Here is a 15,552-nt window from a genome sequence, read left to right as displayed (position 1 = left end):
TACTCCATCATCTGCCCTCAACCACGGCTGCCACGGTGCAAAAAGGCGAGGTCCAAGGCCAGAGACACGCAGGCGCGATGCGAGGCAAGGGATCGTGACGCCGGCAGACTCTCGATTGGTAACCTTGGAAGGTGACCAGCCTGCCAGCCTGCCAGCCTGCTTCCTCAGCCCGTCCTCTCTGCTTACACAGTACTTACGCTACACCGCGATCCTGTGATCCAACCGACCCTGACGTTGCAGCGATGCTGCTGTTCTTGTCGCCTGCCACCTAAACCAAGAACAACACTTGCACACTCACACTCACAGTCTCACGCATTTGTGGACCTGTCAGCTGCCCGGCATGTATTAATGCATTGACTCCATGGGCAAGCTTCATGATCCCATCAAAACATGCCGGTGGAGTGGTCTACAGCCGCCCGTCCGTCCCAGCAAGCGACAGCCAGCCACACCTGGGCAGGCAGCGGCAATGCAGCAATGCTGCAGTGTGCTGGCCCCGAATGCCAAACCCGCAGCAGGACGGCAGCTCATCGCCAATCGATTTTTGCGTTTCTGTCCAAGCAGCCCAAGGTCGTCCTCGGCCCTGCCACGTGAAGCATCTTCTACGGAGTCCTGTGGTGCTGGGCTGGACTGGAATGGACTGGACCAGACAGGACGGGACAGAGACGTGTGACTGTGGGTGGGTGTCGGCGCGCGACACTTCCAACGAGGGCCTATACACTTTTGTTGTTGTGCACCGGCACCATGCCTATATCAGCACTCTACTATTGCCAGGGGGTTGGGCCCAAAGCATCCTGGCATCCAATGTACAACGCCTACCGGCCGCTCATCAAGACCACTGGCAGCTCTACCAAGTAGGCCCTCTCAAGATCCTGCAGAAGCTGCCGAGGTGGCTGGGGCTGCTGCTGGCTGGGTGTGTGTGGGCGTGCCTCTGGGGAAGCACAAGCATATACTGTACACTCACATTGGATGGTGTGGTGCTGGCACGGTGCGATGCCCAGGTGCGGGAGGATTGATGGGAGCCCGAGCCCGACGATGTGGGTGTGAGCGGGAGGACGAACTCGATGGCGCCCGAACACCCAGCCGTCTGACCTCAGGGCTGGTGGCTGGCTGGGCTGGGCTGGGCTGGCTGGGCTGGTTCGACAACAAAGACTCACCAGAGTCCCGCCGGTCAAGACCTCCAGAATGCAATGCAATGGCACGCAACCTCGAGGGCAACATGGTCGCATGGCAGCAATGGGAACAGACTGCCAAGCTGCCAAGCCACCACTTGGCCCAAAACAGTCACCCTGACACCGGCTTACAAAACACATGAACACGACTGCAGGCGAGGTCATTCGCCCGGAGTACTGCACAGGTCGGTGTTAGCAAAACTGTATGCGGGTTGTCCTAGTGTCGTGCTAAAGCCTGCGCTCTAGTTTTTCCTCCCAGCGTGCTCTTTGCTTCTGTTTTTTCAACCATTTTTCGTTTCCCTCCTCCATCCACTACAGCACTGCCTGCAGTAGTGGGCATACAGTGGCTGCAACGAGTACGGTGGTAGTGTGCAATAATGGACACAAGGAGGCATGGAGACAGGGACGAACATACTCCCTCCCCACTGTATGACGGCGCTTGAGGTAATCCCGTGCTCGTCATTGCTGATGGCGCTGTGGGCCTCTGGGATCGTCGGGAGGGGGCAGGGAGACAACAGAGAGACGCAACAGAGAGACGCACAGACTGACGGAGAGACATGAAAATGCCGCTACCGGGCCCGACAGGGCTCCTGCGGATGTGTATGCGCCAGTGTGCGCGCGCCTGTGGGCTACCACTACCCGAAGCGTTGCGAGAGCGAGTCCAAGTGTGGGATGGCAGGATGGGAGGCAAAGGGGCCGAGGCGTGTCGCCGCCTGGCGGGCCGCGGAGACCACGCCGGCGGCCCACGTTTTCTTTGCGCGCGGCTTTTTGGACGGGACGTTGAGATGCACTACTGCACAGTACCGCCCCGGGCCAAGGGATTCTTCTGGCCTGAACGCATTGTCGTGAAACGGCCTTTCCTCGTGACATGCGCGCTGGCCCTTCCCGTCCTGCCGTCCCGAGCCTCAAGCGCTCTACACACAGTACGGAGTACATATCTACTATCCTCCAGCCCGCCCGCTGCCCTCGGTGAAACACTGGCACCATTGGCAGAGCTATGACGACGCAATACTGCGTGCACTAGTGTCAACTGCTTCCGGACCGGGTGTGCTAGGCTGGCTGGCTGGCTGGCTGAGCAGGTGGGTTTTGCTGGTGGGCCCCGGGCCGGCTGTCTTCAACACAAGTTGCTGTGCCACTCGCAAAAAAAAAGATTCAACATGACCCAGGGGGCTGGGCAGGGCCTGGCACTGGCAAAGCCGCACGCCGCAAGACGGCATTGGGCAGTGGGGCCGTGGGGCAGGTGGGAACAGTGGGAACACACTTCTCAGGTCTCTGATCGGCCTCAGCCCTGGACCTGGGCCTGGGCCTGGACCTCGGTCTCCTGGTCGCTGCTGCTGTCTGCCTGTTCCCTGGCGGGTGCCACTGCCACGAGCGAGAGAGGGGCAGAATTGGCTTTGCTAGGTTGCTGCAACTTGCTGGGAGGGCCCTCCAGCCCCTGTGGTGAATTGACTCGCTGCTGTACTCCGTACATATGCCAGACATTGTCAATTGACTTATTATTCACAACGTATACAGGTACCGTATAACGAATGTAGGGCACTGTGTGTCAGTCATCTGGGAAAAAAAGAAGAGCTGCTGCGGCCTGTCCAACATCGGTTGAACGGGGAACAATGATCGGATCAGGTCCTTGTGAGCTGCGGGATGAGGGATTATCGAGCCCCGGCGTCCCACAGGTCGGACTGTCACGACTCACAGCCGTGTTGGTTGCTCGCCATGGCGGGCTCAGGCACCGGAAAGAGCTATTTCAGTGCAGCCCACAGGCAGACAGGCAGTGCTCGGGTTCACTGTGCCTCGGGACGGCAGACCAACAAGCAAGGCAAACACGAAGTCCGACGAGGATGAGTGCTGCAGGCCATTTGATGACAGCCGGCCTGAGCACTGTGGGCCCCCCAGCCCCGGAAGTGAGAGAGATTGCCGAGGACGGAGCACCCTCACTCACTGCCTCACCACGCCTGCACGCACCGAGTTATTACCACTGCGCCCAGCATGGCACCCACCCGGCAGGGGTACGTGGGCAGCAGCGAGGGTGCTCGGGCACGTCATGGTCTGGGCAGAAAGTGAAAACATGGGGATTGAGAAAAATATGATGAAAAAAACAAAACAGCGTCGTCATTATGGTGAAAAGGTGTGGGTGCCAGACCACCTCAGAGGAGGAGAAATGTGAAGAATTTTCTCACAGGCTGTCTGTCTCGTTTCAACTACACAGTAGGAAAAGAAGAGGTGCCCGTGGGCTGCCCGTGGGCAGACACACACGGGGCATCGGCAAAGAATGACATCAACTGCATGTTGGTTGGTGTCGGCTATTTCATCCATCAAGACCCGGGACCGGGAACATTGAAAGGGGCTTCTTCTGGTGCCGGGAAAAGAAGCACGGGATCCAGTAAGACTGACTAACAAGTGCATATGCAGCTGGAAATAGTGTTAGTAGATAGCAAAGTAATACAGTAAATACTACATACCTACCTACGTAGGTAGGTAGGTAGTAATACAGCACGATGGGGAGAGGTGGAGGAGGTAGATGACAGCGGGCCTGGTGTACCACAGTAGGGAGGCGGCAGTGGAGGCAGTGGAGGCAGTGGAGGCAGGGAGACGAGCCAAGGGAGAGAGAAGAAGACAGCCAGATTCGGAAGGGTGTCCCCCGAGCGCTGGGCCCTCCTTTCGCACCTGGGCCCTCCTTCTTTCGCACCTGGGCATGCAGGGTTGGGAGATCCGTGGGATCCTGTTGGCCGGCATCCATGGAAACCTGTTCCGAGGGCCCACCAACACAACATGACAACGCTTTTGGGAACGGGAACATGGGCTGCCCAGAACCGCAATGTCTGATTCTAGACGTGAACCAAGTAGTGCTGCACAGACACTACCAATCTGGACAGGACGGGATGGCCCTCCCTCTCACCGTGACAACACTAAAGCTCAAGCTCGAGGACGTGCCTATCCTCCTCCTCCTCTCACCGTGCATGCATCTAAACTATGTCTACTCCAATGAGCAACTAACTGCCCGGGTGCCCAGGTGCTGTGCTCTACTAACGGGAAGACAGTCATAGGCATGCGGCGTATTGCGTATTCTGCAGCGCGGGGCGTATTCGCGCCGTCCTTCCTGCAGTCCAGTCCAGGCCGGCTCAGGCTGTGCGTCATCTGGCCGGCCGGGCTTATACTATATCCTCTCAAGTCAGTACCCACTACGGAGTGCACTACACTAGACCAGGTAGGAAGGAAATCGCGGTGCTCCAAACCTGCTGCCGTCATTAGGGATGGCCAGTGAAAGTTTCAAAGTCGAAATATTTCAGTCAGCCAGCCAGATTTCATTTCACCAGGCTAGGTGGGTCTGAAATATTTTATGGGTACCTCAGATCTGGTGGGTCTGCCATATAAAACTGAGGTACTTTGCTAGCAACTGGTATCTTCTTGTACGGTCTGCTGGTGTAAAGTGCTGGCGGATAGCTGGTAAAAAAACTGGTGGGTGGGGCAAAATGCTTGACCGCCTGCCGTTTTGAGTATAGTGGCTCCTTAATTAGGATTAGCGTGACTTTCAGTTTTCTTTCACTGGAGGGCTCGAATATTCAGATTTCCTTCAGAAGGGTGGGTGGGCCTGACTTTTCGCCATCCCTAGCCGTCATCATGTCCGAGGATCATGTACCTTGTTCCGTGCCGTGTCATCTCAGGGCCGATGTTTCCTGATCTGTCTGTCTTGTTTTGTGTGGTGTCATCTGTGCCTTGGTAGCATGTTTCGTTTCTATCTCCCCCATCAAAACCTTAAAAAGTTTACTGACCGATTTGACCGTACCTAGGTAGACTGACAGATCATTTCGTCAGCCTCGGCCTCGGCCTCAGCCTCAGCTCGGCAGCAGTGCCCACTGCCCAGCCATCCATACCCCGTACTCGGTGCCATACGTATCCGTACAACAGTTCGGACATGACCGCTGTCTGCCAGCCTGCCAGTGAATATCACCCAAGAGGGCCAAGCAGAGCAGCACAGAGCAGCACAAACCCCCTCAGGCAGTCCCCCGGTCCCCTCACACCTCCCAGAGACGGCACTCTGAAACAGACAGACGCCTCACAGCCTCAGGGCCAGAAAAGAGGCGTCTCGTTCTACCCTAGAGGGTCCTGAGTCCGTACAACACAGTACGGAGGTGTCCCGTGCTACCAGTAGACTATGCTGTGCCGTGCTGTACTCCGGTGACACGGCAGCTGCACCAAGCACGCAGCACGCATCAAGCTTGACCCAGCAGCTGCTGTAGCTCGGGAATCGTGTCCTGGTCTCGAACGAAGCTGCACTTCTCGATCAACTAATCCCAATCAGCTCCCGCCATCGAAAGCTACCCTGGGCTGGCCTGGCAGCCTTGGCTCCAGCTTGGGCGGTGCTCAAGTGCATCGTCGTAAGATGTGTCGTCCCTTGCATTAGCTCCCCTAGTCCCACCCTTGGCCCGGTATCGTGGAGGGCTGCGGACGCCGCCGATTCGATGCCAACGGCTTCGGGAAATATACGCAGACGGCACATGCCAAGGATGAGCCCTTGCCCATGGCCCGGGTTTCCCAACCGAGGCCAACACCGGTTGCACTCGTGGGCCGGGTTGGCTGTGCCACCTCCCTGCCTGCCTTCGATCACTCTTGCCAACGGGACGGCATTTGGGTCGTACTCAACCCTTTTTTTTCCTGTCGACCGCCTCGATGGTACTGGGGGTTGCATCATCAATATGGATCGATCGACCTGATGGCTGACGGACAGGGTGGCGCAAGCTAGATGCAAGTGCCCTGGGTATTGCGCACCCGGTCCCACCCATGGTGGTTTACTCATTCAGAGTTTCAATTAATGTGTCCATCTATCGACTCAGCACGCTAACCATGGATGCAAAAGGTTATTGTTCAACGTCCAGGCACTCAGTGCGCCACTCGCCGTGAGGTGTGCGTAGACGGCAATACTACATGGTAGATAAGCTTTAGGGACCCGGCTTCCACACCTTCTCAACCAAGTCCGGCAGCCAAGAAATGACCACTCAGCGGCCGCGACCCTTGTCTCCATCGTCGTGCATCGCTAGACGGCCGTCTTGCCTCGACTACTGTGGCCCATCGTGGCAGTAGCGAGGATTTGGTTGCTCCAGTATTCAGCAGGATCGTGGCCCAAGATATAGCGTCTACGGCCAATAGACAAGAGCCGTGCATGCGGTGGTAATTAAATCTCGCAGTAGCTCCGGCTGCCACTCGAGAGAGGCGAACCACATGTGAAAAGTACGGAGCATGATCTAGACCTCTCTATCCACGTCTACGGAGTAGTCGATGGTCCGTCTAAGTTTGGCCAGCAATGACTACTAGATGGCTGCATACTCTGACAGCCAATATCATGAGGATCAGCATCGCCATCTGGCTCTAATGCCTCAGGAATCCATTGTGGCAGCTCACGCACTATGCAGAGGCGTCACTTTTGTTGCATTCAAGCAATTTCCGGAGGAGTGTGAACATGATTCTTGACATAAGTTACCTAGTCTGTCGTCGTAAGCCCACATCGCTGCACCAAGACCCTGAATGATGCGAGCTCCTACGAACATCCCGCGCATTACTACGCCCAACATACGTGCCAGCGGAGGTGGTAACACCGTTTGGCTCAAGCTGTCCTAATAATAGTCGATTTTCTGTTGGGGCGCACAAAGTCCGGCTGCATGCGTTGGGATGCTCGATGCCGCAGAATGCAAGTGGTGTCTGTCTTGCCGGAAGCACCCCACTTGGCAACGACTCGGACATGCAGCTTTGTTGTCATGATGGCTCATATCAAAATAAGCGAGGACTTAGCTCTGCAACCGTGACAATGACGCGTCTGGCCAGGAGCAACCTGATTCTGTTTCCCTCGATATCCAGGCCGGGCACTTGGACAAGTCTGACGGAGAAATCCGTCAGTGGAATGGGCATGGGCGATGTCAATAGTATCTTCACCTATACCTGTTCATACTGGATTGTTCGGGACCAATATTCACCTGCAGACGAGAGTGACTCAGCTCGTTTCTACCAAGGTAGAGGGCCTGAGACCGGGGCGTGACTGAGGCTGGCGTTGTTCGGGAGTGTAAATCGATCAAGTTATCCTTCCACTACGCCGGATCGCGAACTAGAAGTAGGTGTAGACAATGACACATTCAGTAGGGGTGCTTGAGCTCACTATTTGATACTTGATAATGCAACACTGAAATTTAAACAAATCAACAGATGATCCTGCCCATACTTCCATCACATTCGCGGATAGCCAAACATGTACTTGAGTATCACCATATACAAAGGCGGCCTCATAAGAAGAAGTGACACGCAAAGGTCTCTAAACCGGTTCTTGCAGATCTTGCAAGCGGCCAGTCCGAGCCCTGGACTCGATGATGTCTGACCTATTGCTCCCAGGCGCACGCACCATTGCAGGATCTTTATTGCTAAAAAGATTGAAGTGTTTGAAAGGGGTTGGATTGATAAATAAATAAAATCTATATACCCTAGGGTATGTTTACTGGTGTTGCGTTCTTTAAACGGCTTATGGTTGCGATGAACATCCAAAGCATCTTCATAGATACCAGTTGACTGGATAGTTGACCAGGACACTTGGCGTGTTAGCAGAGTGAAGGACTAGTCAACCTCAGGCTGTGCGCTATTTTGCCTCTAGGACTGCCCTTATTCCATCGGCAAAAAGCAGCCTGGCATAGACGTTATGAAGCCATTGGAAGAATGTCGAATATGGCCGCCCAGTGACGGAGTTGCAGCTCACGTGAGAGAATGTCACCGTGACTATGTCCTGCTTTCCTTCCTTGCGGCCATTCTCACGGGTGACCTCGAAACGATGGGAAGACACAAGCTCGTAGGCGTCTGATCCCCCCGCAACGAACTCGGCGGAGACGAAATCGCCATCACCCCCAGGGGCAGTATTCGCGATGGGTTCCCTCGTTCCTGGCTGTCCCGCTGTCTTCAAGGGCAATTTCTCAGAAAGAAGAAAGATGCCGAACAGGAGGGACCCTGAAGGAGGGAGAGATTTCTGGGAGAGGGATGATAGGTCCCAGACCTCCTGTATTGGGGACCTTTCCAGCTCGATATTTTCAAGTTCTAAGGTTCGCGTCAGTTCATCAGGAAACGATGCTACCTCCTATCCAACTGTCTGGGATTTGGTTAGACATCGCTAGGGTACTTACTGTCAGTGTTTGTTAAAGAGAGCCTTGTGTAATTGAAAAACCAACGCTCCGGGCTGAATACCCAGCCGCCAAAGAAGCCTTGTGTGAAACGAGCGAGAATTTCATTGTTCTCTATGCCGGGTTTAAGTCGATTGGCCGAAATCTCAAGAGTTATTCTGTGTTGATAAAGGTCTCTCTTCAGAGTATTCAATTTCGTCACGGCGACCGAATTTTCATGGCCATGTGTTGCCAGAGGTATGTTGCTGGCTTTCCAGGATGATTGGTACCGGTGAAGCACAACGAAAAGGAGTGCTGAGCCTGAGCTTAATATAGCCAGCGTGGTCCTTGGATATCGTAGCCCTGTCATGATCAAATCGCTATTCTATGGTGAATAGAATGTTCGATGAGCCAATTTGAATAGCAGTGCGAGCGGTTCCAGTCATTTATATCACGGACTGATTGCTGACCAAACATCGCCGGCATGTCAGCAATGGCCGTGCAACCGTGACCACCCGGGTCCTCCGGTGCTGCACGAGCTCCGGCAACTCCCGACCCTTCCAAGTTTCTCTATAATCAAACGATCCATAAAATTTCCCGGAATAGTCAAACGGTCCAAATCGCCTCCGACAATACATCTGGCAGATTGTTCTTTCTGACTAGCTATAAGGGCATGAGCGTTCAGTGTGACTCCTTTGTGCCCACACCAAAGCACGGTATGGTACTCGCTGATACGGGTGTCCGGTCAGTCAGGGACGTCCCCTCGGAAACAAGTCCTCCGAATACTCAAGAGCCTTCTTTGCAAGGCAGTTCTACAAGCCCCAACAGAACTTCTCAAGTGCCACCGCGTGCTCCCAAGCAACGTCAGTTTGAGGACGTGGAAACAGCCGTAGAGATGACGCAGCAAGCACCGTGGCTGCCGTGTAAAATACCCTGCACCATCAAGGTGGCGGGGGCTCATCGGTAACAATCAACATCCTCTGCGCCCCTGACACACATTCGAATACGCCCTCTTCCATGAACAGCCGGGAAAGACTGCTGTCTGGCAAGCTTTCGGGGACAGTCACTAAGCACCATGGCGCTAGCATAGGTCTAAATACAAGAATTCGTGAGTGGAGATATCTGTTGGCAGATTAGATTGTCTTGATGCTGGCTTGAAAACCGGTAGATTCATAACAGACTTCCTTACCGTAGGTGACGAATTGTGCTCCGGGTAATAGGATTTTCGTTTTGCAGACGCCGAGGCATTGTGCTGTCGTAGGTATTTTTAGTCGAGAATGCAGGGAACTGTCGACCGAGAAACTGTGGAAGAGGTGTCCAGAAGCAGGGTCTAACAGGGAAGCCCAAGACGAAAAGAGACACTCCGAGAGCATTGACCTCACAACTGCGGGAGATTGCTTCTTGGATTTGTTTGGTAGATATTGAGTATGCGGCGAAGACGGACATGGTGACCAAGAATGCAATGGACCATTTCTTGAGTTGTGAGAAGTTTCTTGGGTTGCGCGTATGCGCGTGAGCAAATCTCACCAGATAAAGCTCAATCGTCGTGCCTGAGCCCTCTTGGATTTCGTCCGGGGGCCAGCTTCCATGGTGCCAAAGCGATGGGCCGCGTGACTAGTCACAGCATACACTGCATTTCTTCTGTCAAGGGGCGCACAGGGTGACCCGGAATATGGATGGACAGAGGCAAGCAGGGAACTACAGAACCGACAACAGAATTGAGGCAGCTTTGATTAGGCATGATGTGATATGCGGTCAAATCTTGAAGCTCTGGGGTCACGCACGGTATCTAAATTTGAAGATGTTTCTTCTATTTGTATTCTTCAAGTTCATTTGCCACACTTGAAGGCCCCGGGGCGTTTGGAGCACATGTCCCTCTGTGTAGTTTCCATTTTCTTTGATTTCGTAAAGTAACCCGCAGATTGAGCCAATTCAACTCCAGTTCGAGAAGTCCGTCCCCGCAAGCCAGCTTCGGGCTGTGCTGGGATTGGCTCCCTGGAGCGTAGGATAGGATCACTTCTCGACTCGTGAGTGAGGTGATCCAACTCCGAATGCTGTAATTCAGGTACTGACTGAGACGGGCTTCACTACCTATGGCAGAAAAAGGCACGAGACTGGATATATCTATAAAGGATGGGTGATTTCAAGCTCTCGTTGCCCCAGGAGTATTACATATTACAGAGGAACCAGCAAAGCTGGGATCTCGAGTTGTGTAGTAAGGGGCAAGCTAGTATATGAACATATTTTATGACATTATCGGCACCGGGAAAAGCGTCACAAATCCCGGGGGTTGAAAATTGCACTCGACATTGTATGTTTTTAAAATCCTGGGCCTGTGAGCGCTTACCACTGCAAGAAGGCGTATATGACTTCGGGCCGTATACGGGATTGAGATGAAACCAGTGAAAAATGAATGGCTGAAAGTGGCAACTGTCCGATGACTACCCAATACCCAAAACACGATATCCCGACCTCGGGAGTCCAATGGATTGATGCATGTACCCCTACGCAGTGACCTTCTAACCGAGCAGCCGAACACCTTCAAGGTTTATGGGTCTCTCCTCGCAGACCGGACCGGACCCGCTGGGTAGGGTTAGGTGGGAAGAGCCGGGTGAGCACGCACACGTGGGCACGTGTAGATCCACTTACTTTATGTGGACCGGTGGTTCTTGTGGAGTTGGGTCTGGGGTTCACGACGACGGTGGTTTGATGTCCCACTGGCTTCTGACACCCAAAGTCCATTACAGCAGTTTGCAGTCCAACTACTTTCCTCGACATGGCTCTACATGATGGTATATTGTCATGTCCCTATGCATCCGCGCCACTTCAACATCAAGACCCTCTCTAATCCATTCTTGAAATGTGTGGGCGAGTTTGACGGTCGGTCTGGGGTGCTTGTATTTGTGCTACATGTCGACTTTCTAACCGCAGAATATTAAGAGTACACAGTATTTGCATCTCACATGTCCATCCTGGTTGTGGACCTCGGGGTATCCACAATTCCACGGTGGGAGTCCTGCCGATCTCCGAGATGTGTCACTGATAGGTATGCGCGCAACCAGGAGGAGACCACCGCGTGTCCTGACAAGTTTGATGATGCGTGGTTTATTCCTCAAGCCACCTGCGCGTTGCTGACCAGGTCTAGTTGGCAGCGGACACAAGTGGAACTGCGGTTGAGTTTCGAAAATCCCCCAGCACATACTCGGTAGTCTACATTCCAAACTTTAGGATTATGCCTGGCGATTGACGGCGGCCTTCTATACGGTGTTGCTGTGCAGCCGCCACACCATGATTGGTCCGGCTGACACTGCCTGTGGAACAACCAGACAGACAGACACACACTCGACAGTGCCTGACCTGGATCGAAGGATGTCTCAAACCCACCGAGGACAGGTTGTTTCACGTCACGAGGCTGCTCACCCACCGTAGCCGTACTAGGAACACGATGATGCATACAAGCTGTAGCCGCGCACGACTAGTAACTAGCAAAGCTAGCCTTTTTCCTCTTCCTCGCCGCGTGAAGGAAAAAAAAAAAAAAAGAAGCAAGCCAACGAGATGGCAAGGAGGACCCCCAAATGTCCCGGGTGGAAGGAAGAGCAGGTGATTGGCCCGCGTGCGATGGATGTTACATAGCACCCAGGTAAGTACACAGACTACCCCTTCCTCGTGTGCCCTGCCGGCTTCCACGCCGCTTCCCCTGGGGCCTCGGTGTAATGTAGGGCGAGGCGTGACATGGGACGACCCAGCGCTGGGGCAGCTGGGCAGACTGGCAGATGGCAGAAGTTGGGGAAGCTGGGGCGCCGCCGCGCCGGTGGGGACAAGCTTCGGGGCCCCAGGCTAGTAAATCTGCACTAGGCCAGATCTGGCGTGCGGGGATGGGGACAGACAACATTGGACGATATTGCAGGCCGTGTAACGACGCCTTGATTGGTTGCCATGCCATCCATCAATGCCCACCGGGACAGGACAAACAAACTGGTAGAGAGGCCTGGGCAAGCTGGCCTGGTACAGAAATATTGTATTTCGCCTGGACCCCCGTTTTCCCCAGGCTCCCCAGGCTCCCCAGGCTCCCCAGGCTCCCCAGGCTCCCCATGCCCCCCCTCCCCCAGGCTACCTTGGTCTGGTCTGGCCTCGCTCGCAGCAAATCACCGGCGCGTATAATGAGGACGGAGGTACTCTATAGCGAGCCGACCACGAACCACGACCCACGACCCAGGCCCAGGCAAGCCCAACTGGCTAACTGGCTAACTGGCTATACCCGCCCAAGCGCTATGGACCATTCCGGCTGGGCTGACCGGCGCTAAGGTCAAGCCTCGCCGGGAGGAGCTCATTTGAAGGAGCCGAGCGAGTCAATCACGGGGCCTGGAGTGTCGGCATAAGACCCAACATGTGAGCTAGCATCCATCCTGGGGGGGGGGGGGGGTACGGCACGGTGCCACAGGCCCCAGTACGCGAAGAAAGAAAGACTTTGGCAGCCGTAGTTCCCTAGACTTTGCTTGCTCAAGTGACAGACAGGACAGGGTGTGTTGCCCCAGCTGCCTGCTGCCCTTGCCCCTCTCATTGATTGATGGAATGTTACAAAAGGACGAATCCTACGTCCCTAGATGCAGCGAACCGTGGCACTGTAGCATCAGCCAGTCCTACTGCTGCCTTCTTTTTTTTATTTTTTATTTTCCTCCTGCTGCCCCTGACAGACAGACAGGCAGAACAGGCCGAGAGGGGTTGGATCTGATCTCCTTTTGAAATTTAAAAGGTGGAGGCCCTCCCAGATTCTCGGATCTCCCATCCTCTTTCCCCCATCCTGACGCCCATCTTCCGCACCCCTCAACACACACCCACTTGTTGTTGTTGTTTGTGCCATCGCCGAGGCGAACACGAACACACACCGTCAACATGAGTGAGCCCATCGACAACAAGGCCCACGCCGGCGCCGGCGACGTGATCAGCGAGGAGAAGGACACCGGCATCGCCCACGTCGACGACTCCCACAACCTCGACAATGAGGCCAAGCTCGAGGCCTACAAGGCCGCCGCCATGGAGGCTGAGGTCGCCGAGCAGCAGTCGGGCGTCGTCCAGGCCGTCAAGGAGTATCCCATGGCTGCCCTCTGGGCCTTTGTCATGTCCTGCACAATTGTAAGTCAGACAACCTGGGGAGACAGGCACACACACACGCACAAGTCTCCCGCCCCCTCCCCGATCCCGCGGCCCCATCTCGGCCACACTTGTCCCGCACGTGAGTGTGTACATGGTCAGAGAGAGGACTACCGCTGACGCAACCCCGGCCCGAGTATAGATCATGGAGTCGTACTGTGTCTTCCTCGCCGGCAGCTTCATCGCCCTCCCCCAGTTCGCAAGGAACTACGGCGTGCCCAGCTCCGAGGACCCGAACAAGTACATCATCGTGGCCAGCTGGCAGTCGGCCCTCCAGATGGGCGGCCCCGTGGGCGCCATCATCGGCGTGCTGCTCGCGGGCCCGCTCACCAGCCGCATCGGCTACCGCTGGGCCACCATCTCGGGCCTGATGCTGCTCAACGCCTTCATCTTCATCTTCTACTTTGCCGACTCGCTGCCCGTCATGTTCGTCGCCCAGCTGCTCGAGGGCATCCCCTGGGGCATCTTCATCGCCAACGCGCCCGCGTACTGCAGCGAGATCACCCCCATCCAGCTGCGCGCCCCGGCCACCCAGATGCTGCAGATGTTCTGGGCCATCGGCTCCATCATCGTCACCGGCATCACCTTCCACTACAACCAGTACATGCAGGACATCGCCTACCGCATCCCCATCGCCCTGCAGTGGATGTTCCCCACCCCGCTGGCCATCCTGCTCTTCCTCGCCCCCGAGTCCCCCTGGTGGCTCGTCCGCAAGGGCCGCCTGGCCGAGGCTGAGAAGGCCGTCGCCCGCCTCGGCCGCAAGACCCGCCTCAACGCCAGCGAGTCCGTCGCCATGATGCGCCGTACCGTCGACCTCGAGAAGACCATCAAGGAGCCCAGCCTCGTCGAGCTGTGGAAGGGCACCGACCTGTACCGAACCCTCATCGTCTGCGGTGTCTACGCCGCCCAGAACCTGACAGGCAACCTCATCGCCAACCAGGCCATCTACTTCTTCGAGCAGGCCGGCATGGACACCAACACCGCCTTCGCCCTGGGCCTCATCACCTCTGCCCTGCAGATGATCTTCGTCATGCTGTCCTGGATCCTCACCTCGTACCTCGGCAGGCGCACCATCTACGTCTGGGGCTCCCTCATCAACGTCGGCTTCCTCATCGCCCTCGGCATCGCAGGCTCCGTCCACCAGAACGACGCGGCCTCCCTGGCCCAGGCCTCCCTGGGTCTCATTGTCTCGGTGCTGTTCGTCCTGGGCCCCGCCCCGGCCTCATGGGTCATCATCGGAGAGACCTCCTCGGTCCGTCTCAGGCCCCTGACCACCGGTGTCGGCCGCGCTGCTTACTATGCCGTCAACATTCCTTGCATCTTCCTCTCCAGCTACATGCTCAACCCCGACGTAAGTAGCTCAGCTGATCTCCCGCCGCCCCCCCCCCCCCAAAAAAGAAAACCTTTCTGTTTTTGTAGTAGTGAGTCCAATTACTGACAACAAATGCAGGAGGCCAACCTCGGTGGCAAGTGTGGTTACGTCTGGGGCGCCACCGGCTTCGTCTGCTTCCTCGCCGCCTACTTCTTCCTGCCTGAGATGAAGAACCGGTCCTACCGTGAGATCGACATCCTGTTCAGGCGCAAGGTGCCGGCTCGACAGTGGAAGAAGACTGAGGTTGATATCGCTGCCGACGAGTAAGCGGTCAAGTTTCTCTCACGGGTTTGAGTAACAACCTTGGAACTTGAGCAGGGGCAAAGGCATCAGCGGGTGCCTGATATCTTTGACAGGTCGCAGGGGATGCTGCTGGCCGTGATATCCGTTCTTTCCATATATCTTTTAGTGACAAGATACGCCAGCAAATGATATAGACATCGCGTCTGACATGATAGCTGAATTATTATATTCCACATTAAGTGCCGAATCCGTGCATCACATCGTGTGGACACTATGCTTTCACAACCGAGCATGCACCTGTGGCGGGCCGTAAAAGCCACTTTGTTGCGATTCACTTGCAGTTGATGACGCCCGCATTCCTTGATTGATATGTATGTGTGTCACCACCCTCGCCGTACTATCTTCTAGCTCCTTTCATTTTAGGAGAGGAACAGCCGCCCCTGCTTCTGAAACGTGTCAGGTGATGCTGCTTAGAAACAAACCATCCAGC

At 55.4% G+C, this 15,552-nt stretch overlaps 2 protein-coding genes across 2 annotated transcripts; one reads left to right on the top strand and one right to left on the bottom strand.

The window, feature by feature from the left end:
• Positions 1-6,527: 6,527 nt before the first annotated feature.
• Positions 6,528-8,730, bottom strand: KVR01_006360 (uncharacterized protein). The gene is made up of 2 exons (XM_044783501.1): positions 8,321-8,730; positions 6,528-8,234 (listed from the first exon to the last, which is right to left on the bottom strand). The coding sequence occupies exons 1-2, from the start codon at positions 8,664-8,666 to the stop codon at positions 7,786-7,788; spliced, it is 795 nt and encodes a 264-aa protein (XP_044645163.1). The 5' UTR covers positions 8,667-8,730; the 3' UTR covers positions 6,528-7,785.
• A 4,459-nt stretch (positions 8,731-13,189) lies between these two features.
• Positions 13,190-15,086, top strand: KVR01_006469 (uncharacterized protein; the record flags this gene model as incomplete). The annotated part of the gene is made up of 3 exons (XM_044787670.1): positions 13,190-13,429; positions 13,590-14,798; positions 14,898-15,086. The coding sequence occupies 3 exons, from the start codon at positions 13,190-13,192 to the stop codon at positions 15,084-15,086; spliced, it is 1,638 nt and encodes a 545-aa protein (XP_044645272.1).
• Positions 15,087-15,552: the final 466 nt, after the last annotated feature.

Source organism: Diaporthe batatas (assembly GCF_019321695.1).
Source record: "Diaporthe batatas strain CRI 302-4 chromosome Unknown Contig00006, whole genome shotgun sequence".
Taxonomy (NCBI): Eukaryota; Fungi; Ascomycota; class Sordariomycetes; order Diaporthales; family Diaporthaceae; genus Diaporthe; species Diaporthe batatas.
The sequence above is the reverse complement of the archived record's forward strand: the minus strand, read 5'-3'. Positions and strand labels throughout refer to the sequence as shown.